Here is a 26,479-nt window from a genome sequence, read left to right on the forward strand (position 1 = left end):
CAGGCCTATAAATATGGTCTTAACAGTATTAAAAATAATTTTTCTGCATATGTATAGCAAATCAATGTTCCACGCTACTTATCACATGACAGATTTTGGCTCCTCTTTTTCTTAAAGGACAACACAAATGCATTACTCTTATAGGCATTTCAGAGTGATCAAAGTGTTGGCCTCATCCAACCATGTTTATGGTGCATTTGTTTATTGTGTATGATCAGGGCTTTTTTTCAGCAGGAACGTGGGGGAACGGAGTTCCGGAACCTCTTGAAAATGGTCACATGGCCGGTGGCCCCGCCCCCTGATCTCCAGAGAGAGGGGAGTTGAGATTGCCCTCCGTGCCGCTCAGCCCTCCGTGCCGCTCAGCAGCACGGAGGGCAATCTCAACTCCCCTCTCTCTGGAGATCAGGGGGCAAGGCCACCGGCCATGTGACCATTTTCTCCAAGGGCAACCCACTGGGTTCCGCCACCTCTTTTCCCAGAAAAAAAGCCCTGTGTATGATAGTCTACAAGAGTTTGAAAAAAGACATTGTTCCAGGCTATAAGTATCATTCTGGCCCTCTGGTTTACCCATGCTAACTCAAACCATTTCTTTGTTTGTTACTTCATTATGTGGCAGCAGAACAGGCATGCACACAGATGTAAATCGAACAGGAAGATCCCAGAGCTTGGTCTTGTTTGTTTCAGTTTCATCATCAATAGAAACCTCTTTGCACAAATGTTCACAATTGCTTCTCCTAGTCCACAGATGATGACCAAAACTTCTAAACACATCTAGAAACCAACTGAGCAAAAACTCCTGACTAAATCTAAATTTCCATTCTTTTCTTCATAATAGCATTATTTGAGTGCATTATTGTTCACACATACACACAGACAAGGAAAAAGAGGCTAATCTCACTTTAGTTGTAAGGAAAAGTTCACAAAGGTATGGAGTTGATATTATCAGACTTTATTTCATCTTTTAGCTTATCCAAACATTAAAGTATGTGATTCAGTCCTGTGTAGGATGGTGCCGTCTCTTTAAGGGATAGTGTATCCCATAAAGAGTTTGACTGAACCCCAAAAGCAATTTCCCGCATGCCCTGTGGAGTTGGCACAGCACCTTCTGCACTGGTTATCCTGCATTCTATACATCAGCTTGCTAATACTGTTTAGTGTTATAGAGTACAAATCAGAAGCTCTTTCTTTTGACTATAAAAAGATAAATGTAAAGAACACATTTGGAAACGCTCCCTGTAAATTTCTCCTTATAAACAAAGATTGAAAGCCTTTGTGTAGGTGCTACTTCAGACACTGGCCCCACAAACTACGATTCCAGGTTACATTAACAGATCCCTGTGATTGAGACCTGTTCTTCTAGGAGTCTTCAAGACAGGATTAAAGGCCTAGTGCCAGTTCAAGGCTACAGCTGATGCCCTTTTTTAACATCTACATGAAACCTCTGGATAAGGTAATCTGGAGAATGGGACCAGATTGTCGCCAATATGCAGATGACACGCATTTCTATCTCACCCTTCCAGCTGATCTCAGGAGGGCAACAGAAACCGTAAACCGGTACCTGAAAGCAGTTTTGGACAGGATACGGGCTAACAAACTGAAAATCCCAACAAGAAGAAAGTGCTACTGATTAGTGGCATTTAAGGTGTCACTCCTTCTGGATGGGGTTGCACTCCCCTTGAAGGAACAGGTCTTTAATATAATAATTAAGTATTATTTAGGAAGATAAAACTCTCTCATAAAATCAGAGTAGCATTTTCAAACAACAACAATAATAAGGCTTTTTAAAATAACATTAATAAAGAAATTAACCATGAGACTGGAGGGGAAAGGGAAGAGAGGAGGTCCTCTTTTGCAAAAAAGGTACGCTGACTAAAAATGCCCAACTTATCTCCCTGCTTAATCTCATAAAGACAAATACCTTGAAGCTGAGTTCACTTCAAAGACCCTAGCATGTGAGGAGGATCATAAAGCATCCTATGAAGTACTCCAGGTTCAAACCGGAATGTACGTATGACATTATACAACTGCAAGAATGCAGAATTCTATCATTGCAGAGGAGGGAAATTGGGCCAGAAACCTCAAAGTAATGTTGGAGTGCATGGAAGCTCTGACACCAGTCAGCATAATATCTGAGACTTTAGAATACCCTATCTATCACTTTGATTTTAAGGACCCCAATGCAGAGTGTATGGCTCTCCCCTGCCCATCATAACCTCACAACAACCTTTTAAGGTATGTTAGGATGAGGAATATTAACAGGTCCAAGGCCACTCAAGATGCTAAATATCAGAGTGGGGTTTTGAAGCCAAGCCTATCCCAGACCTACAGTTATAATCTAACTTACATATTTAATAAGAATCCGCTTTGACTCAGGCAATGCTGATTGGCAGTCTTTGAGGCTATTGGGATTCCCATACTTATTTAAAATATTTCTATCTTGCCGTATCTCCTTGGACTCAACACAGCACAGAGTGTACAAACCAAGTTGCAAAGGCATATTAACAAAATTAAAACAAATTAAAATATATAATTCACCAATTTAATAATAACAACAACATTCAATTTATATACCATCCTTCAAGGCAACTTAATGCCCACTCAGAGCGGTTTACAAAGTATGCCATTATTATCCTCATGACAATCATCCTGTGAGGTGGGTGGGGCTGAGAGAGCCAAGGTCACCCAAGGTCACCCAGCTGGCTTCAAGTGGAGGCGTGGGGAATCAAACTCAGTTCTCTAGATTAGAGTCCCGTGCTTTTAACCACTACACACCCCAAGATTAAAACACACAGGATCAGCAAACTCACAGCCCGGTCTTCTGAAAAAATTCACCCAGCCCCAAATGCTGTCTGGAAGAGGAATGCCTTACATGCCTTCCTCAATGTAGCAAGGAAAGGTGTCTCCCCTCACCCACTTTGGCAGGCCATTCCAAAAGACTGGGCCAACAACAGAAAAGGCCTGTGATCTTGCTGTGGCTATGCAGTCATAAGTAAGGACACCTTAAGAAGAAGACTCTTTGAAAAGCATAAATGGTACAGGGAAGTATACTGTAATATGCGGTTCTACAAGTATGAGGGTCCTGGGCCATGAAGAGCTTTAAAGATGACTGGCACTTTAAATCCAGCCCAGACACAAACAGGTAGCCAGTACAGTTGACACAGCATTGGAGTTATAAGTTCTGACCAGCTAACCACAGAAAGATGGCCTGCCGCAGCATTCCCCACCAGCTGGATCTTCCGAGAAATATGCAAAGACAGCCTCATGTAAAGTGAATCACAATAGTCCAACACAGAGGTTATGGTAGCATGGATCAGTGTAGCAGGGTGGCAGGATCATCATTTGATGGCGTTCGGCTGCCTTTTGCTAACTCCATTAGCAGTTTCAAAGTTATACTTGACCCAACATTATTGCCAGAGAAATAGTTCAATTCAGCTGTGAAAAAAAGGCTTTATTCGACCTCTATTTACCTCAATCTGGCCACAAGGATCCATGCCACAGTAACCTCAAGGCTAGGCTATTACAAAGTGCCCTACGTGGAATGGTCTTTGAAGACAGAAACTTCAGCTGGCACACAATAGTGCAGCTCTATTACTCTCAGGAAGTAGGTGGAGTGAACATGTTACACCTGTTTTACAGTCACTCCACTGGCTCCTAATAAGTTTCCAAGTTCAAATCAGGTGTTAGTTATCATCCATGAAGTCCTTCACAGCCTGGGGCCCACATATCTGCAGGACCTGTCCCAACATGCTTTACTGCAACAGCTTAATTCATCTAATTAGGGTCTTCTGAAGGTGCCATGGTGCAAATGGGTAAGAACACTGGCTGCCTAATACCTGAGGTTCTCTGTGGTGGCCCCACCTAGCGACAACCTCCCTGATGAGGTCAGGAATATCCCCACACTACTCTCATTTTGGAGAATGTGTAAGACTGAGCATTTCAGAAGAGCATTTTCATAGGAGGTGCTGTTGTAGCTTTGCTGTAAGTGTATAAAGGTTTGTGTTGTGCTTATTAACGGCTTTTAATTTGCGTAATATGCCTTGAGTCACTAGAAATAATGTAATAATATAAATAAATGGCTTTATGACTGGCACATAAATTATATTTAAATACCTTCCAGTTGTTTGCCTTCTTAATTCCATAACAAAAAACAAATAAACTAATTGAATTTTTAAAAAAGAAACCTGAAATACAATGCACGTTGTCTATTCCGTATAGTAAACCAAATGGATGAGTATGTACCAACATCTGTGGCTGAGACAGGATTTTACAGCAACATTTTAAAGTATCCAAGCCAAGAATCAGATAGGTAATTTGAAACAATAAATAGTGTACATTCCAAGTATAATTAAACACTTCTTATTCCCACTCGTTTCAGCTGCAATGGTAGCTCAGTAAGGCTTGGATTCTATGCAGCGTAAACGGAACTGTGCTGTATGCGCGACACTTTCCCATTCCCCACTGCTGTCTACTATGCTCCCTAAAATTGTGCATCTGTGGGTCAGTGGAACATCATGGGAGTCAAAGTAGGGAGCTGCAATGAGAGGGGGGAATCAGCAAAAATTGCTCCCCTACCCATGCATAAGTAGACGTGAGTGGAAAGAGACACAGCAGGCTTCAAGCCTATGTACCTGGCAGTGCAATCCTAAGCAGAATTACACCCTTCTAAGTCAACCCCACTAAAATAATTGGAATTAAAAGTTTTACTGAGTTATGTCCATAGTATTTTAGCTAAAAATGACTTCAGTTCCATATATCTAGGCATTGTACAAAAGCCTAGCATGGCAAACTGTTCATGGATGACCTGGCTAACATTAAATTACAACATAAGTTAAAAGCACTCTAGCACTGTAGTGGTACCAGCAGCCAATTCCCCACCCCTCACCCACTTGCTATCCCCCTCCCCTTCAGCTGATGTTTAACCACCCTCAATACTTGGTGGCTCATGAGAGGCAATAAGCCACTCAGTCCTCATCATGCCATTTTGCCAGAAGTGCCCAAAAAACTCCCCAAGTATTCAGAACTCCTTACATTGTCTGTGGGTGATCCTATTTCACTTCTCTACTGATAGGCACAAGTCCATCAAGTTTGCTATTAAAATAATTTTTTAAAGAGTATTTGGCTTAAATGGCTAATTAACTTATTCATTAGTTTTACGTGGCTTTAAATTATTCTAGAGATGATGGGCTGCTTCCAGCTTTTTGTGGCTTCCAATGCTGGAGTTAGGAAACCCAAAATCTCAGCCCAGCTTTCAGAGTGATTCTACACATTATGTAGATCTAGAGGAGTTAGCCGTGTTAGTCTGCAGTAGCAAAATAGAAAAGAGCCCAGTAGCACCTTTAAGACTAACCAACTTTACTGTAGCTTAAGCTTCCGAGAACCACAGTTCTCTTTGTCAGATGCAGTTCTCTTTGTCACAGTTCTCTTCATCATGCATCTGCCGAAGAGAACTGTGATTCTCGAAAGCTTATGCTACAGCAAAGTTGGTTAGTCTTAAAGATGCTACTGGACTCTTTTCTATTATACATTATGTAGTAGATTAGCTCATCATCAGAGAGAAAGATTTAGCATAGCACTCTCTACAGTGTATAATTTTACTAAACACAAGGAATTTTTTGTTTTGAAAGGCTTTCAGGAATACAACATACACTGCTCTTTGCAGCGTGTAGTGTTTCAGACATAAACACCTAAATAAACAAACCCAGTCCATAATTATAGCAACTCTGGTTTTCTTTACACAGACACGGTAGGAGCTGCTTTTCCACGGATTCATCCTGAAGCACTGACATCTTGATAAAAGGGGGGGGGGTCATTTGGAACACCTACGGGATGTAGATTCCATAAGCAAGACCCACAAGATTTGGTTCTGCCCAAAGGCTTTTCTGTTCTTACAGTAGCACTGTGGGATGAACCCACAGTTTTACTGTATAACAGAAAGGTGCCAGTTTAATTTTTAAAAATACTAAAACTGTAAAATTTCTTCATGTCTTAGTTTTTGACCAGATTCCTTGTTTCCATGAACTCTAGTTGGTCTTGAAGGTGCTACTGGAACCAAATTTTGCTTCAGATACCCATAGATTAACAGAAGAAACTGTCTTCTGTTTCCATTAATACTTTTTTCAAAATTCTAAATGAAGAAATAGTTCTATAATCATCATTCCATTAATCCTCATAACAACCCTATAAAGTAGGCCACTGCCTAGTAATCCTGATTTACAGCTAGTGATTTAAGGAACAGCAGCCTGATCACTGAGATCTGCCATCCCTGTACGTTATTAGGTGGTAAATTTAAAGGTTACAATAAAGGGTTCTTTCAACTACTGCGAAATACCTTTCCGTGCTATAGGATTCATGCAAAAGGTAAAACTAAAATAATTTAGAAGTTACTAATACTAAAAACAACATAATTTGGACAGACACTAGGGCCAAAATTCCACATGGTGAAATAATTTTCATTTATTATCATGCTGGAAATTTACAAATAATAATCCTAAACAGATTTATGTCCTACTAAGTCCAACAACTTCAATGGATTTAGAAGGGTGTTATTCTGTTTAGGATTGCACTGTTAGAAGAGTAAAGGAGGTGTAAAGGGCCAGAAATTAAGCTGAAGCGACAAGAAATTTTAAGAGATGAGGACCAGACTCAATTATGGTACAGTTCTCATTTAAACACATTCTTTCCGATTTACCAAAACTCATCAATCCAAATTCTGAAATGGACTAGCATACTTTTCAGCATCTATCCCACCTCTTATATGACTTGAAGGCACCATCTTGGTCTATGATCCTTCACGCATTTGCTCAGATGCAAACCTCAAGAATTACTTAGAACTTGACTAGAATATTTTAGGTGTGAGATTTTGGTAAAGGAGCAAAGAGTTCAGCAGCTTCTACATAAAACACCTCGAAAGGTGAGCAAGGCACATATACCACCAGTTGATCACAAAACACACATACAAGTGTGCAAAGGAGAGATCTGAAATGAGGGCAAGTACAACACAGCCAAGCAACAGCCATGGAGAGGGAGGAAGCCCTGAGGAACTGGAAAGAAGGCGGGAGGAAAATGCAGGCATCTGAAGAAACTCTCCGAGGCCAGCCAGGCTTGGCGAGGGTGCAGCAGCGACACACTCGCTCTCCCCTCCCTCCATCTCAAGGGTGCCAAACGCTCCTCCCTGTTGTCTCCCTTGGTGCTCTTTAGAAACTCTGTTGTTGTGCCACAGCGGCCGTAAGCAGCTCCCCGGCCCGGGCTCGCCTAAGGCCCCGTCTATTCGGCCCCTGCCCTGACTGACACCGGAGTTGGTACATACGGGTCTGTCACCGGAGCCAAGGGGAAGGGTGTAGTTTGGTTTCAACATGGCTTTGCGCTCCTGTTACCTTGGAGCCACCATTATTCTCAAGGCTGCAAGAGAGAAGCAAGCGAGCCGGAGACACGGTCTCTCGAGGGGGAAAGGGCCGGGGGGGGGGGGGCGCATTTTCCAAGCAGACACACACACACAGTTGTGCCGAGCCAACGGCTGGGAGTTTGCAAGCAGAGAACTCCTCCCTGGGGGCAGAAGAAAGAAAGCAAAGCGGCAGCCACAGCCTGCGGGAGGGGCACCCACGCAGAGCGGCGGCACTCCGTTGTGATTCAAGGGGACAGCTCAGACCGGCCTGCGGGGCGCACCGACGCGCCGCTGCCTGCCTCCTTCTCCCCCGGCACGCAGATCCTAGGTGCCAAATAGACATTTTCTTGCCCTACCGACCTACGTATCAAGCCAGCCGCTGTCACCTTTGCAACAGGCAGGGAAAAACCCCTCAAGTCGCGAAGGATCCGCGGCCTCCCCCAGGCCAGGGCAATCGGTGGGTTGCAGAATACGAGGGGGCGCCATCCTTCTTCCCCACCCCTCCCTCCCGCCCCTGCAATCTGGAAAGCTGGGAGCCCCTAACATTTGCAATCGGCCCTTTTACCTTTCTCTTCGGCATGATGTCCCTTTTGTGGGCAGCCGAAGCGGAGCGAGAAAGACGCCGCGCTCTCGCCGAGTCGCCGACGCCGCTGCTGCTGTCGCCGCCGCACAAGCGCAGAGCTCTCCGACGGCGGCGAGATCTCCACGCTGCGCACGACGAGCCGCCGGGCTCTCGCTCGACCCTGGCCAGGCGACACCCAAGAAAACAGCAGCCCCCGCTCGCTGCCACTCGCGATCGCCCACCTCGGCTACGGGAGAGGGAGGAGGAGGGGGCGGGGGCTCCGGCTCGCCATTGGTTCCCCAATTCGGTCGTCCCCTCCTCCCAGCCGGCCTCCCGCCCTTCCTCCCTCGCGGGGGAATAGACTCGCGAGGGGAAGTCCTTACGGTTCAGATGCCGGGCAGGCTGGGGCCGCGCAGCCTCTTGCAGTTGGCGGGCCTGTGGTGGCTGTCGGAGGCTACCCAAAGGAAAAGGAGTTGGAGAACCGAAGCATCCGGTCGGATGTAGGTGGTTATAGTTGTTTTGCTCGACCCAGGCTAGCGAGGATGGATCGGGAAGGGATTCCCCCCTCCTCGTTTGCACAACAGGTTTCCCCAAGGAAAGATTACTGTCTAGTAATTGCAGCAAAGATTGGAGTCTTTTAATACTAACGCACTTTGATGCATATACTTTAGTAGACTAGAGCCCTCTTGGTTAAGCTGCATTAACATTTTGCCATAAGCATTATATAACATTAGATATATATACCGCCCTTCAGGACAACTTAAGGCCACATACAAAGTGTGTGCTTAATCTGACGACGATCACTCTGTGAGGTGAGTGGGGCTGTATATATACATGTCTATATAAAATGTGTTGCATATAAGTATTAAAGTATACAGTGTTTTGTGTATTGTACCTCTGCACTGCACAATAAATCTGTAGGGTTGGTTTCTTCATCACGGATTATATTTTGAATACTTAAGGTTGTTTTTTGCCTTGAGGGTGTTTACTGCCAATGGCATTGTTGTGAACTTCAGGCAACACATTTAAGAGGAGTTTCCAATTACTACGATTAGCCTGTGTTCTCTGTTCCGGAAGAAATGGCTATCTTCACTAAATATCTTCACCAAGATATCTCAGTAGTTTTAATGGACTGATGCACTAAAGGAAAGCAAAATGATTAACTAATGTCCTAGCTTTCTGACTTTGCATTGTAACAGTTGAATCCTAGAAAACTCTGTGATCCACCAGGCTGAATGTATATTTTGGCCTTCTGTTTGCTTAGTAATTCATTTGCAATGTCATATATACCCAAAGTACATCTCTTCCATGTAGCCCCCCCCCTCATAAACTGTAGCATTACTACAGTGAACAGAGGTACAATCTAGAAATTTCTTGAGATTTGGGGGTGAGTGGGGTTCGGGGAGAGGAGAGGAGGGGGTTCAGCTAAGAACAATGCCATAGAGCAGTGGTTCCCAACCTTTTGAGTGCGGTGACCCACAAGGCCAAAGTTACTTGGTCTGGTGACCCATCCAATGGCTGCCCCAAGGTGAATGGATGTCCTGGAAATTAAAATATTCTCCCACTGTTTTTTGAGTGTTGCAATCTTAATGTTAGATTATGTCAATTTTTTCTTTTGCATAGGTACTGACCTGTTTGTCCAAGAGCATTGCTGACACAAAATAGCGTATATAACGTTTGAAGACGAACAAGGGAATGAACCTGCAATGGTATGATGGTGTTATTAGGTCCTGGTATTGTGTTGTCAAGGTGAATATGGGGACAGAGTTAGTATCCTAGTTCATTGCAAGCCCTGGTCCCAGAGTCCATGTCTGCATTAAGAAGTACATTATTGTGAGTGAAAAGTTGCTTAAGATTAAAGGGCTGTCTGTGTGCAAGAAAAGGTTTGCTTCCCTATGCTTGTGAGAGAAGAGTATCATTGTCCAGTATAGGTTGCTAGTCATTAATGATGCATTGAACTGGTTTGAGCTGAGAGCTGTATGCAACCGCCAGTTGTGTTCTATCGTTGTTTTGTTTGGGCCTGTCTTCTAGCAGGTTATCTCTTGATACCATTCTGGCTTTGTCGATCTGTTTCCTTACTACATCAGGTAGGTACAGTAGATCATACAGGTGACAGTCTCTGTCAGAGGGATTGGAACATGCAGTTGTAACATAGAGCTTAGCTGAAGACAATGGATTGTTCTGTGTGTTTAGGATGGTGGCTAGAGGCATGTAGATATATTTGCCAATCGGTAGGTTTCCAGTATAAGGTGGTTGTTAAACATACTCTGTGCACAATTGCTTTGTATTGCATCGTCCATTCCTTTACCATCTCCAGGCTTCTGTTTAGGATTCCACAAACCCACCTGACTCAGCTGTTAAAGACAAGTAGAGCAGGGTGTCACCTGCATATTGGTGGCACCTTACTTCAAAAAATCCCCTGATGATCTCTCCCAGCAGTTTCATGTAGATGTTAAACAGCATTGGGAATAAGATAGAACTCTGTGTGGGATAACATGAATGTCATAGGGCTGACCAGCAGTCCCCCAGCACCACATTCTGGAATCAGCCAGTCAAGTAAAAGCAGAACCACCAAAGCACAGGATCTCCTACTTCCAACTCAGCTACTCTCTCCAGAAAGATACCATGGTTGATGGTATCAAATGTGGCAGAGAGCTCAAGGAGAATCAACAGGGATGCACTCTCCTTATCACTCACCCAATTAAGATCATCCATCAGGCTGACCAAGGCCACTTCCATCCCAAACCCAAGCCTGAGTCAAGATTGAAATAGGTCTAGATCAGGGGTGGGCAATTGTTTTGGCTCGGGGGCCACTTTGTGGGAGCGGAGGTTAGCGGAGGGCCGCACCTTTTAAAATGATTGCATTCATTAGTTAACTTTGCATTTCAGAAAAGGTATAAATTGTATCGTAAAAATCGATAAATATAAATTAAATAAAATAGTGGTAGTTTTATTCAATTTATTTATTGTGCTAATTTCATATCATCTATAGCTGCAAGCACATTTAATTTTAGAATCAGTTTAATGAGACAAATGTACCCTATCACACTTTTCTACTGTCTTGGCGGGCCACAAAAAACTCTGTAGCGGGCCGCATGTGGCCCACGGGCTGCAATTTGCCCACCCCTGGTCTAGATAATCTCTCTTCTCCAAATCTGCCAGCAGCTGTGCGACTACAAGGATAATAGCCAGGTGAGTAAATTAGATCAACGCAAAGATTTAGAATAGATCTTGGAGTGTCCAGGAGTATCCAGGGTGGGATAATTCAAGCTGATTAATTACTACTGGTCTGAAGAAAGACCAGTAGTCTCTCCTGCTAACTGGAATGAATAGAGTTTTCTTAGCAGTATCTCCCAGCTGCAGGCTGGGGCTGGTTTAGTAAGTAAACTATGATTTGAGGACACTCTCTATCACCATGTTCATGCCCAGAGGAACTACCTAGAACAGCTTAGCTTAGTGCGCAATGTGGTTTTTCAGAACTGATTATCTTATGCTGTTGTTTGCTACTTCATTCCTGTAATTCGTTCTTACATTGAACATTTCTAAATAAGTAGGTTTCTTGCAAAACAAAACAAAAAAACCCACGGTTTTTCAATGTGCTGTCTCTCCCGTTGTATAGGAGTTGGGTGCAAAATAGTACATGAATCCAATGTAAATTTTTTTATTATATATTGGAGGAAGACTCATTAGGCCAGAAGAAGGCTTCAAGCGTTGCTCCATGAAATGGTAGGGTAGTGGTAAAATTGTTTTGCAGGGCTGGCTTTTACCATTTGGACAGGCTAGGCAACTGCTTGGGGTAGCAGAGCTCAAGGAGGCCCAACATACAAAAGGTAACGCCTGAGTCCAGACTTTTGTGCTGCATTTAGCATCATAACCTCGCTGTATAAAACAAGAGTACTATAGAATTACAGATGATTCTGGAGCACTCTGTCCATTTGTGAGATGTCCATGCTACACCAATAGTGATGAAAGATTGTAAGTATTAGGTTGCTTCTATACTATACTATACTATGGTCCCAATGCATTGCTGGCTCCTTTTGCAGGCATCTGCAAATGGAATTAAAATGGGGAATCAGCTCAGCAGTTAATGCAGGAAAATAATGGTGTGAAATGTATATAGTTTCCTCCAAAAGCAACTTAACCACATATGGTTATTTCCAGGCCATCGAAGAATTTTTAATCTCACAATATACAAGAATTTCCAGTTACCAATAAAGTCTGAACATGGAACACATTTGTAATTAACAGTTAAAACCTGGGCCATCACAACAGAGAACAGTATTTTAGCATGGAATAAGCCTGTCTTCTCATGGATGGAATGATGGGCTATGAGAGGTCTGCTGTCCGTTGAAGTCTGGATTTGAGACAGAGGCATTTTCAGTTGCAGCCAGAAATATCAGTATATCTAATTCTCAACATGGTCCTTTGTGTGGATACTTCAATTCAGAGATTGGGACTATGAACAGACCTGACAGATCTTTCTAGAAACCTGAGAAAAGATGAACGTTTGCAGAAAAAACAGAGATCTCAAATATATGATTAAAAAAAAATAATAATAATACAGTGGGGGAGTTGGATACATTAAGCCTGGAGAGGAGATGACTGAAAGGTGATATGATAGCCATCTTAAAATATTTGAAGGGCTATCACATACATGGTAGAGCAGAGTTGTTTTCTGTTACTCCAGAGGGTTGGACCAGAACTAACAGGTTACAGTAAAACCAAACAAGTGTTTGGCTAAACATTAGGAAGAAATTCCTGACAAAGCAGTTTCTCAGTGCAACAACTTCCTCGAGAAGTGGTGGGTTCTCCTTCTTTGGAGATTTTTAAGCAGAGGCCAGTCAGCTATCTATTAGCAATGCTGATTCTATTACTCAATATGAATTTAGGCAGGTCATGAGAGAGAGGGCAGGAAGGGATGAACCAGTGCTTGGCTCTCATAGCCCTTTCTTATGTGATAGGGTTATGATGATCACCACTTTGGGATCATGAGGGAATTTTCCTCCAAGCTAGATTGGCCAGGGATCCTAGAGGGTTTTTGCCTTCCTCTGGAGAGCAGAGTCACTGGGGAAGTGTGTGTGTATGGGGGGGTTCCAATTAATTTCCTGCATTGTGCAGAAGGTTGAACTAGATGGGGTGCCTTCCAGGTCTGTAATTTTAACCCCCCACCCACCCACCCAAATCGTAGAACCAGCACCTGTAGTTTTAAGATACAAATGCCTTCTGAGATGTCACTGAACGTTGCTGAGCAATCACTACCACATCATCAGCCTTCAAGCACCGGTTTATGTCAGTAAAAAGCAGGAAGAGGAGTCAGTAGCTTTCCCAGGGTTGTTTTGGCCTTTGAGAGAACTCTTATTAGGGTCAAGCCTGGCAGAAACCACCAGGCAATTCGTTACCATGACTCACCCAGGCCCAGCTGATTGCTACTGTTCAGCAGCAGGCACCCAACAAAAACCAGCATAGTATAGTGCTCAGTATTTCAGACTAGGCTCTGGGGACCTGGGTTCAAATCCCTTCTCTGGCATGGAAGCTGAGAGTGTGCAGTCACACACTCTCAGTTCAACCTACTTCACAGGGTTGTGGTGAAGATAAAATGGAGGAGAGGAGAATGATGTGTGCAGTTTTGGGTCCCCATTGTAGAGAAAGAGTATAAACGAAGTAATAATAGCTGAAGTTGAGGGCTTGTTGGTTGGAAGGATAAAAGGAAGCATGGAGAGAGGAAAGGATATGGGGGCTGCCAGGAGGAGGGAAAGAGAAAATTGTATGGGGAGCAGGATACACGGGAAAGTGAGGTGCCCTGACATGTTCTTGTGGGTTCCTTACCATGCAACTGTGTTCAGTGACCAGCACTCTGCAATTGAGCCTAAAGGCCAGCACCACACAACTGGGGCATTGTACTACTGGGTCAGAATTTTCCCTGGGAAAGGCAGCTAGGGAGAGAGAAGGAGGATAAGCTGGAGACAGGGGAGCAGATAAAGGTACCTTGGCTGGTTGCTGAGAAGGAGGAAAGGAAGGAAGTAGGAAAGGGAGAAAGCTATAGAGGCTTTCAGGGAAGAGAAAGAGGAAATATCGGGGGAGGGGGAAATGGGATGCCTGCCACAAGTTCTTGTGGGTCCCCTACTTGTAGATCTATACTTCTAAATAGCAATTCTTATTTATTAACATTAGAAATTATTCAGAGTGCTTTCTGTCAATCACTGTATAGTGCAAAAATGCAGTTGCTATTCATTTCTAATACATGACTCAAATATCTTTTAGGATAGCACTTCTTAAATGGGGATTTCACTTTTGTTCAGAAATCAAACTATAATATTTTGTAATGGGACATTCATTGTCCCCCCCAAGATAGTTCACAATGATTTTAAAATAAAATGTTTAAAAGCAACTAGAGGACATCATAAAAACAACATGAAAGAAGAACAAACGCCATCACTGGTCAAGTCAATCCCAAAGCCCTCTGGACTATAGTGGAGGGATAGCCAGTATGATGTTAGCCACAATCTACACCTATTGCAAAGATGATAAAATAGCTCTATGCCAATTCATACCATTATATTTGCAATGGAAGTTCCAAAAATTGCTGAATATGAGCAGCTTGTGTGTTTTTAAAAAAAATGACATAAATACACATGAATATCATCTCCAGAATAAATTGGAATGCAGTTGTTTGGAATAAATGTATGGATTATCAAAAATAAGCAAGAGAGAAAAGAATAATACAGAATTTGTTATGCAGCATACGGTTTCCTAAACAAATAAGAGAGAAAATGATAATATAGAATTTGTTATGTAGGGTACTGTATTTGTTATGTAGGGTACTGTTTCCTAACTATCTCTTCTAAACTTGTTTATGTGTAAATAAATTTTCACAGACACCATAGGACTGTATTTCACATCCTGATACTCCAACATGCTTATGTCAGGAAGGAGGAGAAGGAATCTCAAAGTATTTTGCACGTCAGAAAGCGTGACATGGATGTGTCTGTACAAAGAGTCCTCAACCTTGGTAAACATGTAGCCTCTTCTGGAACTTCGGGAACAGGTAGTCAACAGCACAACAAAATGTCTGCCATGTGGGTCATGGCTAATCAAAAAATGACCACTATGAGATGCCTCCTGGCATCTACTGGAGCACTTCCTATTTCAATGAAGCAGAGAAAATATAGGATTTGTCTTTTGCTTTTGGGAAGCAGCAAGTGAGTACCAAAGAATACATTGGTGGATACCATGTCTCTCACAGGTGCTATATTGGGGATCATTATTCTATATTCACACCTCTCACAATCATATTTAGAACCCAGTAATAAACTTTTCTCAGTGGTGGATGATAGTTTGCCTCTGTATCCTTCACCCATGATGCCACATTTGAGCAATATCAGCATATATATAATGTACGTTATGTGGACTCCAAAGCACATATCTTCCTTGCAAAAAGTGCCAGTAAGGAATGACCAAGAAGTGTTTTCTCTGTATGCCCTAAATTTGCCACCACTGGAAGGAGAGAACAATTCTGTCACTTAATAAGATTTTAAAAGAAAACACACATGTTGAGGCCTTGTTTCCTGTAAAGCAGAAATTTCCTATATCTGACAGATAAAATTACTGTTAGAATCACAAGATTCCCCATTAGTCATACTTTAGATAGAGCTTCCAAGTACCCAGTGTTCATTGCCAGCATTTTTTCTGTATTCCTGATTTTTGTGACTCATTTTCCTCACAGTAATTTGAAGTCGGGGAATAAAAGAGGGAAGTGAACATATATTTAATTTCTTCATCCACAACGTAAAAGAAAACACACAGATACTCATTTACATCATATCTGTTATTATGATAGACACAACATGGATTTAATTCAAAGAGCCTTGCATTTACTTTTGATAAATCTACTGTCTGAGCCTGGAAATTATTTTGCCTGGAAGATACCTTTACAGTAAAGCCAGTATGTACAGCTTACATAAATCTATTTAAAATATATAGAAAGAAGGATGTCTTTTTCTCTTAAGGGAGAACAATGTTACATTTTAATGCTGAAAAGCTACCATATATGGGGTTTAATCCAACAATCCCTGAGTGAAACAGAACTTCCTGGCCATCCCAGACCATTGTACCCTCCCCCTCCCCAGTTTACAGGAGACCCATGAACAACATTGAACAATGTGGGAATTTGCAGATATCACCTCAGCCCATGGATGACAAGTACACCTGCTCAGGCAGAAAACGACATTGGATCAAAACCATTTTCAGGAAAGGCCATATTTGCTGTGTTCTTTTCAATTAATACAGAAATCTAGAATATAGAAAAGTGGCTGCTGCAGGCTAAATTTAACGTCTAAAAAAGTTTAAATTCCATCAGTGTTGTTGAAGATCAAAATTTTAAAAATATGCATTGAAATTGTCAGCTTCAACAGCTTATTGTTGCTTTTCCAAAAAGAAAGAGCAGATAGCCACAAAGATGACTGTTAGGCTGAAGAAAAATTGCCATGATTTGTAGGTATCTTAATTTGTGTGGGTATCCTCATTCTTGAAAACTCTTCAGAAAATGTTCCATTGACTGTTCTGCTCTACTCCTCATCATTACTTTGTTGTGATATATGATTCCAAGAGAGATGGAAGTAGAATTTTGCTCGGTCTTTCAAGAGATTAAAAGCCACATGCTGATGACTAATAGAAACTTTGGGAGAGTATTGCTTGCAAGAGAACCTATGGAACAGATTTCCAGACAACAAGCTGTAGGAGTTTTGAGGTGGTTCCTGGTTATGAATAGTAGATGAGGATGAAAATGTAACAGGGGAGGTATTGTCATTCAGTGGCAGAGCACCTACTTTGTAGCAGAAGGTGCCACGTTCAGTTCCTGGCTTCTCCAGTTAAAAGGACCAGTAGTAAGTGATGTAAAAGACTTTGCTCCCAGTCAGAATACAGACCTGAAAAGACCAAAGGCCAGACAGTCTAAGGCACAGATGAGTGGTAAAGATCTATGTAAGTGGAGGCTTTTTTCAGTGGCAGAACTTGGAACTAGAGGTGTGCACAAAAAATAAAACGAGAGCCAGTTTGGTGTAGTGGTTAAGAGCGTGGGACTCTAATCTGGAGAGCCGGGTTTGATTCCCTACTCCTCCACTTGAAGCCAGCTGGGTGACCTTGGGTAGTCACAGTTCTCTGGAACTCTCTCAGCCCCACCCACCTCACAGGGTGTTTTGTTGTGGGGATAATAATGGCATACTTTGTAAACTGCTCTGAGTGGGCATTAAGTTGTCCTGAAGGGTGGTATATAAATCGAATGTTGTTATTGTTTTGATAGGGCTATTTAAAATACTCTATATATTCAGTATGGATCCAAAAATACAGGTATAATATTTGGATCCGGATTTTATTCAGAAAGCCAAATATATTCAGCTCCATTACTCCCTATGGGAAGCCTAACTGAGAGGGCCGGGGTGTGTGTGTGTGCTTTTTTGTGAACACTCCATGAAAATCACAGGCAGGGCTTTTTTTCTGGGAAAAGAGGTGGTGGAACTCAGTGGGTTGCTAGCACAGAGGGAACTCCTGGCAGGAGGTGGTGCCCCCGGTACCACATGCGCGAGCACAAAGTGTGTGCACACTCTCAGGACTGCACAATGACGTCACTTTGGGTCAGCTGGAACAAGGGGGGAGTTTTTAAAAGTTTAAATCGCCCTTGGCAAAAATGGTCACATGGTCATGTCCCCGCCCCCTGTTCAACAGACAGAGGGGAGTTTAGATTGCCCTTTGTGCCACTGGAGTGGTGCAGAGTGGCATGGAGGGCAATCTAAACTCCCCTCTGGAAACCATTTTCAACAGGTTCCAGAACTCCGTTCCACCACATTCCAGCTGAAAAAAAGCCTTGATCACAGGGAACCTAATCCTTCCTGTGCACTATAGACCCACCCAAGTTTCAAGAAGATTGGACCAAGGGGTCCAATTCTATAGGTCTCTGAACAGGGTGCCCAGCTAGAATCCAGGGCCAATGTGGTTACACCACAAACAGAACCAAGTACCAATACATCAGCCACACAGCAGCTGAACCACCAACAAGGCACTAGCACAGCCAGCCACGTGGCAATGGCAAGCAGGAACACACACGCACACAGAGTAAGTTGGTATAAGATCCCTCTCCCAAGAAAGGCTTCAGAAAGCAAGGAGGGGTAATTTTGAGTGACCCAAGTTGTTCTCTCTCTGCATTCTGCACAAGCTACACCATACCACACTAGCCCAGAAGAGCCTCGAGACAGATCTGCAGCAGCTGTTCTTCACCAGTGTTCCTGTTTTCTCCCACCTGTGTAAAGAAGAACAACACAACAGAACTTAATAGCTTCATTTTGGGTGCCTCTGTGGATTTGGTTTCTGCTTGTTTTAAAACATTACAGGCAAAAACACAACAACCCCAAGTAACAATCACAAACAAAGATGCCTATAGTGGATACTGCAATTAAAGTGCTCAGTGCTATTCTCAACGTACAAATATAATAAATATCACTATAATTAATTCTCTGTACATCACAATCAAACTCCTCCTCTACAAGGAAGGCGGAGCAACCACATCATATTTACAAAGTAAATCACTGTATAGAAAATCCAGTACAATAAATACAAGGTTAATCATAGTATCAGAAATCCAGTATAATTAAAGTGCTACAATCATAAATATTCAGGAAAGTGCATGACAGTGGGTACCACTGAAATATAAAGTCCGGAGGCAAATAGTCTCTCCTAAGAGAAAAAAGTACTTACGTGCAATAATTATTCAGGTGAAGTTGTTCATAATAAATCTGTTGATATTTCTTTGTTTTTCAGATCTTCAGTTCATAGAGAGATGAAATGCAGGTCTCCAGATCCAAGACTCCGGTCCCCAGGGAGGAAGAAATATTTCAGGTGACTTTGGTTCCAACAGGCTGCTAGCTTTAATTATTCCTCTTTCAGCATTCCTTTCTCGAGGTTGCACATATTCCAAAACTCATGCCTGCACAAGCATAACAATAAATATAAAGTACAAAGCACAAAAACAAACCAGATTTCCTATTAAACAATAAAATTCTCATATAATAATGTCCCATCCTACTCACCAGCATATACTCATTTAGTTTAATGCAAGGGTGTTCCCTCTGCCATTCCTTCTCCAAACAGGGAGCGCACAGTGCATCAATCCTAGCCAGTTAATAAGGGAACTTCCTGGTTGAAACTCAAGATGTGCTCACACAATTTAAAGGTACATCACCTTCATAGGTAACTGGAATAGTCTAACATTTGATTTAAGCCTCCAGGTGCTACCGTGTTGAGCTGGTATGTCCAAAAGGTCTCTCTTCTTAATAGCTCACGTGGGTCCTGGCCATCAGTGGGTCTCAAGACATGTAAGACCAAGAATCTAAACTGTCTGGCGTCATCAGAAGTCTCCACAAAGTGCTGCATGAGAGGCGCCTCCATCACCCTCTTCCTTATCCGTGAAATACGTTCTTGTGTACTTATCGTTATTGGTTGATGTGTGCAATCAATATACAGTAAGGGACAAGGCCACTCAATGACATAAACTATGTTGGCTGTATTGTTCAATGCATATTTCTAGTAGCCATAAGCTGACATAGTCATGTAACTGAGCCCTCTTTCTAAACTAAAACGGCGTCCGGATATAGGATGGTCTTGACAGGCTGGAAAACTGGGCTAAAACAAATAAAATGAATTTCAACAGAGATAAATGCAAAGTTCTACATTTAGGTAAGAAAAAAAGGCATAATTACAGGATGGGGGAGATTTGTCAGTGGTGTGTGCGAAAAGGATCTAGGGATCTTATTAAACCGTATACTGAATATGAGCAAACAGTGTAATGTAGCTAAAAAGGCAAATGCGATTTTGGGCTGTATCAACAGAAGTATAGTGTCCAGATCACACAAAGTGATGGTATCGCTCTGCTCTGGTTAGGCCTCACCTAGAATAAGTTTAAGGATATAGACAAGCTGGAACGTGTCCAGAGGAGGGCAACGAAGATGGTGAGGGGTCTGAAGACCAGTCCTATGAGAAAAGGTTGAAGGAGCTAAATATGTTTAGCCTGGAGAGAAGACGACTGAGAGGTGATATGATCATCATCTTCAAGTACTTGAAGGGCTGTCATATAGAGGATGGTGCAGAGTTTTTTTCTGTTGCCCCTGAAGGTCAGACCAGAACTAACAGATTGAAATTAAATCAAAAGAGTTTTCAGCTAAACATTAGGAAAAACTTACTGGCAGTTAGAGCGGTCCCTCAGTAGAACAGGCTTCCTCTGGAGGCTTCCTCTGGGCTCTCCTTTGGAGGTTTTTAAGCAGAGGCTAGATGGCCATCTGACAGTAATGCTTATTCTGTGAACCTGGGCAGATCATGAGAGGGAGGGCAGGAAGGGTTACATCAGTACTTCGTTCTTGTGGCCTCTTCTTACATGTCCAGGGTAAGGCTGATTGCCACCTTAGGGTCAGTTAGCAATTTTCCCCAGGCCAGATCCTGATGGAGTTTTGCCGTATTCTGGTCGTGGAGTAAGGGTCACCGGTGGGGTGGGTATTTGGGACTTTCCTGCATTTTGCAGGGGTTGGAATAGATGACCCTGTGATTCTATGAAGTGTCAGAAGACAGAGGATTAATGTCCTTCATTATATCAAAATACTAATTTTGCAATTGAACTGTATAAGTAAACAGTGTGTATTTGGTTTGGCTTTGATTAATTTCTGTCCCCGTGAAGATGCCTATAAAGAATGTAAGCAGGATGATCCTAGACATGCAATGGGATATGAAAGGAATCTTTATTGATAATATTCCTCTGAAGTGTGCTTTTTGTTATTGTATCAGCTAGCAGCAGCAATTGTATCCTATAGTTTTGTATGCATACTTAACAGAAAGTGCTCCTGTCCTGGTAACTGGAGAAAACAAGTTCACGTATCTAAATACTTAATTACCTGCCCTCTGGATTTCCCTAAGATCATAGTTTATCTTATCTCTTTTTTGCTTTTCACAGCAAAGGCACTGTTAAAGAGACTGGCATATTTTGAAACTTCAGTAGAAATTATTTTTCCTAAAGTCTGTTTTTGAGACAATGAAATAGTCTCATTAATAGTGATGTTTTATGTGGATGGATGCTTTCTATAGGATCATTGTGTGATTCTTCATATTGAAACAACAACAATCCCTGCAAAATAGTGCCTCATTCTTTGTCATACCTACAGTCATATGAAAAGCAATACAGTATCACACAGAAGTTGCTATGGCACTGTTTTAAACAGTTAGGGACAGTGCAATGGGAATTGCAGATATATTAGAACATGGATTTTGAACTGAAAAGCAGAAATGTTTAGACAGCGTGGAAAGAAAAGTTGCATAGAATATGGGATGAATCATCATTAAGAACTCAAAACTGTACTGATTTGCAATTCCAGCTGGTAGAAGCTGTTAAATGCTTTGTTAATCTTATTCTATCACATTGCTTGCAATTCTAGTGCTGTCAGATATGGCTGTCGTCAGACAAACAAAATGTCAAAATTTCTGCATATTTTTCCTGATATGGAAAAATCAGTGGTTTGGTTTTATATCAGTGTATCAATTCAAGATGTTTCAAACAAACGGGATTTGCAAAGGAGATGCATTTAACAGTGAAATTCTTTCATTTCCCCCAGATGTGCCTGTAAATGTGCTTCTAGACAAAGTTCTAGCAGCAATTCCTAATTATAATTAGGATGGGTATTTCATAGAATATCTCCTACATTCTTCATTCCTTAGTAACATGCTGTCTAGGAGATCTCTGACCTTTGGGTCTGTGGCTTCGGTCACATTCCTTTCTGCATGGCATATGTATCTTGACAGTTTGGACCACACAAACTGTGGAAGATGATAGACTGGATTGGACTACTTAGAAATGCAGGTGGGACATTACATTCCAAGCAGAGGATTGGGATGGAAATAATGTATGGTATATTAGGGAAGGCAGGAAGAAGGTACAGAACACTCCCACAGCCACACCTCTCCTGTACACTTCTGTCCAGCGGTTCCTGCTTCTGGTGGGGCTCCAAAGTTAGAATGAGCCCCTGCAGGAAGAAAAATAGAAAGTGATTTCAAGTGGAAAGTTATGAATGGAGGCTTCCTACCTTCCTCCCTGCCCTGCCTATCCCTAATCTTTCCTGCTTTTTAGGTATTTGGTATGGCCCACATTACTTTTTTTTTAACTGATGACTCAAGTTGTGTCACACACCAATCACATTTATTTGTACCTGTGGAGTTTCCAGATATAAAGAGCGTTCTTACTGCTGTTCATATTCTGTTTTGTTTTAAGAGACCTATGCTAGATGTTGGGTGTTTGGGGCAATAAGCAGATAAATATTTGAAAACGGGAAGCAGTTTTCTTCTCAAAGTTTCTGTGGGTCAAAAAAACAAACAAACCTGGAAGGAATCTTGTCAGGCAACCAAAGGAGCTGCAGCCTTCCATTCTTACAACACCCAACAGAGGAATGGAACTAAATGACCTGTATGCTTTGTGTAGGTAGAACAATGGAAAACTATACAGTGAAAAACCAACCATTCTCCTTGGAATGAATCTTCCTTTGCATCTCGGCAGCATGCCTGCAAGCCACAGAAACACTCCAATTTAGTTTCCCCTTTTTCTTCAACACAGCAAAGAACTGATGATTTCAGTAACATGACTAAATTCTTGGCATGGAAGGATGACTGCCAGATGAATGATGAAGACAACTTCTCAGTTTCTTTAGTGGGGCAAAGAATTGTTTGATATTGTTGCCTAGTTAAAATTCTTGCACAAAATCCTTCCCCTTTCAACCTATTTTTTGTAAGTATTCTTCTGCTATCTTGATGGTGGATAGCCCACCATGACCTAGACAGCGCAGGCTAGCCTGATCTTCTCAGAGCTCAAAAGTTAAGCAGGGTTGGGCCTAGTTAGTCATTGTATGGGAGATAGAGTTGCCAGGTCCCCCTTTCCTCCCAGCAGGAGACGGGAGGCCCGGCACCTACCTTAGCTTCTGTTTGTCATGTGTGCTCCCAGGCCTGTGTGATGACATCACTTCCAGGTGACATCATTGCATGGGCTACAGCCACCCTGGGAATGCTCCTGTGTTCTGTGAGAGGGCTGAATTGGGCCCAATCCGGGCTGGATTCAGGCAGATTTGACCCAGATTGGGCCTCTGCAGAGCGCAGAAGCATTCCTGCACTCTGCAACAGCTGGATCCAGGCTGAATCATCCCAAATCTAGCCTGGATCAGGACCGAATTGGCCTGGATCAGGTCTGGGTTGGCCAGGATTGACCTGGAATGGTCAGCTGCGGTGCGCGGAAGCGCTCCCAAACTCCACAGCGGCCTGTTTCAGGCCAATTTGGGCCTGATCTGGGCCTTTTGGGGGACAATCAAGGCTGATTCGGGCCCAAATCAGCCTGGATCAGGCCTCTGTAGAGCACGGGAGCACTCCTGCTCTCCACAGTGGCCCAATCTGGGCTGGATTGGGCCCATGAGAGCACACTTCACCACCGAGAGCATGCCCCCTGGAGACCCGTACCTCCCCCACCCCCAGCTGGGGACTGGCAACCCTAATGGGAGACCACTACCAAAGGAAGTCTGGCAGGCAATGACAAACCATCTCTGAATCTCCCTTGCCTCGAAACCCTTCCTGGGTAGCTTTAAATCAACTGCAACTTACAGGCAAAAAAAAAAAATCTGCCAGTGTCTATTTGGAAAACTCCAATATTTTCCTCTCACAAATCAACTGATACCTTTTTCTAGACAAAGAGGTCAATAAAAATAGTAAACTAATTCAATATATGCCTTTTTAAAGGTTGCAACACTAAAAATGCACCAAGCTATATGTAGACTTGGAAAAAAGATTTTAACCTAAACAGTGGCTGCTTTAAGTGGCAGATTTAGGGTAACATGTAAGGACCACAGATTCTCTGTATAATGATTTTTCACAATTCTGCATAATGTCTCTATGAGATTCTGTGCCAAAAATAATGATTATGTCAATTGCTTCATAAGTATAAACACACAAAGGAGCTGAATTTATTATATTCCTCTGAACTGATGTCAGAATCATCCTCAGCCTTGCTTGAGTTAAAATCCGGTATACGTCCCCTCAAATCTGCCTATCTAGGCATCCTTCCACCTACAGGCACACTGCTTCATTGCATTGAGTTTTTCTTACATCACTCTGCAACTTTTGATGTTTGAAAACTGTGTACTTGAATGGGTTATATTGATTAACCACTCTATGTCTAAGCAGCTTTTAAGTTTTTTTTAAAAAAAGTTGCGTGTCACAACCTGCTGCCACAAATCATTGGTGCCACCATCTTTAAGTGTTTCCATGGAGCACAATAACTATTTGCTGTGGAAAGATCCATAAGCAGACTCTTGAGACAAAATGAGCAAACTCAGTAACAAGACTATAACAAGTAACAAGATAGACTATAGCTATCTAGGGCAATTTCACAAGGTATCAAAAAAAACCCAAATATTTTGTGATATTGCTACATGCTGAGGGAGGTACAACCAATCAGGAGGTCCCTTTGGAATGTACCTATACCAAGATGTGTTTTTAAATACATTTTGTGCGTTGTTTTTCAGTAATGTAAAAACCAAGCATAAAGAGAACAACAATAGGCCACTCTTGCCTACTATACAAAAATCAAGATCAACCACTTTGAATTTCAAGAGCAAGCAGGATGTTATTCCATTTTATGAGCTGGCTCGTTAAGTGCCAGTCAGCACTTACTATCATCCCTAAAAGTGTGTAGCCAATCATTAAATGCCATTTTAATGCAGGATCCTTTGGCTTACTTCTGTCAGTTCTGAAAATCATTCCTCTGCTAGCTCATTGCAGCTCTCTTGCACTTAGCTGAATTCTTGTTTAAGGTGGCTCACTGAAGAATGTTCTCTCGCCCCTTGTTTCTCTCAGTGTGATTCTCCCTTGAAATTTTGTACTCACAAATGTATTATTGGAATAGTTCCCTGTAAAATATGTCCAATCTAGCCCTTATCACTACTTAAAATAAAAGGGTTATTTTCAAACAAAAAATAGTCCATGGGCTTTTCAGAGCAGAATAGTTATACAGCTTTTTTTAATGTGGCATATATAAAAGAAGTGTGAATTGGCCCTAAGGAGGGAAGTGTAGCAGAGCAAGAACTGTACTAGTGCTGTTGCCATTTGGTTGACCAGCTGTTTCATATTCTGGAAGTCCATTAAACATGACATTCTAAAGTGCAAGCCTAGTCCAGAGAAAGGTTATAGTTTCAAAATTAAATTAAATTAACTTGAAGCATCTAGACATGAAAGCTGAACCAGCCAGATATGTTATTTAACAGGACTTCTTGGAAGTAAATGGTGCCCTCTAAAGGAATTTTCTTTGATCTACAGCGCATTAAAATCATTGTTTCTATTATTTGTCTAGAATTAAAATAAACTAATGCTGAGACACAATCATGGAAATTATTCCACATCATTTACATTTGTGATAATGGAATAAACTTTCGCCGGTATTTAACTAATCAGATAAATGCTAAGATATGTAATTTTTGTTGAAGAAAAAAAATAGGCATTGGCAATTTGTTCCTTTTAAGGGAATACACTATTCGTTAAACAACTTTTTGTTCCTCAAAATCAAATAATTATCAGGAGGAGAAATGGAAGTTATTGTATTATTAGGCATAAGGATTACATAAAATGGTGAGTCGGTGTTCTACATCATTTTAATAAATAAAATATGTAAAACAGTCCTCTAACAAAACTATATATATATAATAATAGAAGATATAAACTACTGCAGACCATTCTCTTCAATATGTGGACTACTCTGTGGAAACAATATTTGGCAGATTAGACTATGTCTGTCTGTTGATCTCTTTCATTGGAAAACACGAGGCTGCCAAACTTCAATTTCTGTTGTTCAAGATAGTTTTGGATATTTCAATCTTAGTTAGCTTGTTTATTGTTTCATAGGTCCTAGCTAAATAGGCATCAAAGCTTCAGATTGACTTGAATGTTTTATGCATTAAAAAAGCACTTCATCCAATATCTTTGCAGCTTCTCAGTCACAAGGCTCTCATACATATTAAGAAAGAATAAATACAAAATGAAACCCTGCGAGATCCCACAAGAACAATATTGGAAAAGTCTAATAGACATCCATCATAAGTTTCAGAGATTTCTCGCTATGAACATTAGGTCATGGAGTCAAATCACTAACTGTTCATAGTCATTGGTGCTAGAAGACACCATTTTTAACTATCTAGTGGTTCTTCAACACTGCTTAGTAACTGCAAAATCTGAAATGTGCACTGCATACTCACCGAAGGCAAGTATGCAATGCTTCAGCTTATGCAGTTCATCAGCTTAAATTACACCCGTCCACCACTAAAAGTGGTTAGGGCAGTTTTAGGAAGGAGATTGTCCCATATTTACTTTCTCGCTGGTCAGAATTATGCCAGAGAGACTTTGCTTTATCTTACATGACTGAATCAAAAGGCAATATATTACTATTACATTTGCAAAGAACTTGAATAATATACAAAAATAGG

General features: G+C 41.9%; 1 protein-coding gene and 1 long non-coding RNA gene across 2 annotated transcripts in view; one reads left to right on the forward strand and one right to left on the reverse strand.

Annotated features, from left to right (window-relative positions):
- HMGN3 (high mobility group nucleosomal binding domain 3) overlaps positions 1–8,214 on the reverse strand; it is a 32,919-nt gene extending 24,705 nt beyond the window's left edge. The window contains exon 1 of the mRNA XM_054974294.1: positions 7,947–8,214. Coding sequence (XP_054830269.1) covers positions 7,947–7,961 — 15 coding nt within the window. The 5' untranslated portion in view covers positions 7,962–8,214. The remainder of the gene's footprint in view (positions 1–7,946) is intronic.
- A 500-nt stretch (positions 8,215–8,714) lies between these two features.
- LOC129333779 (uncharacterized) overlaps positions 8,715–26,479 on the forward strand; it is a 28,901-nt gene continuing 11,136 nt past the window's right edge. The window contains exons 1-3 of the long non-coding RNA XR_008597453.1: positions 8,715–8,755; positions 9,567–9,652; positions 18,753–18,830. This is a non-coding gene — a long non-coding RNA (uncharacterized LOC129333779). The remainder of the gene's footprint in view (positions 8,756–9,566; positions 9,653–18,752; positions 18,831–26,479) is intronic.

This window comes from Eublepharis macularius, chromosome 1 (assembly GCF_028583425.1).
Source record: "Eublepharis macularius isolate TG4126 chromosome 1, MPM_Emac_v1.0, whole genome shotgun sequence".
Lineage (NCBI taxonomy): Eukaryota > Metazoa > Chordata > Lepidosauria > Squamata > Eublepharidae > Eublepharis > Eublepharis macularius.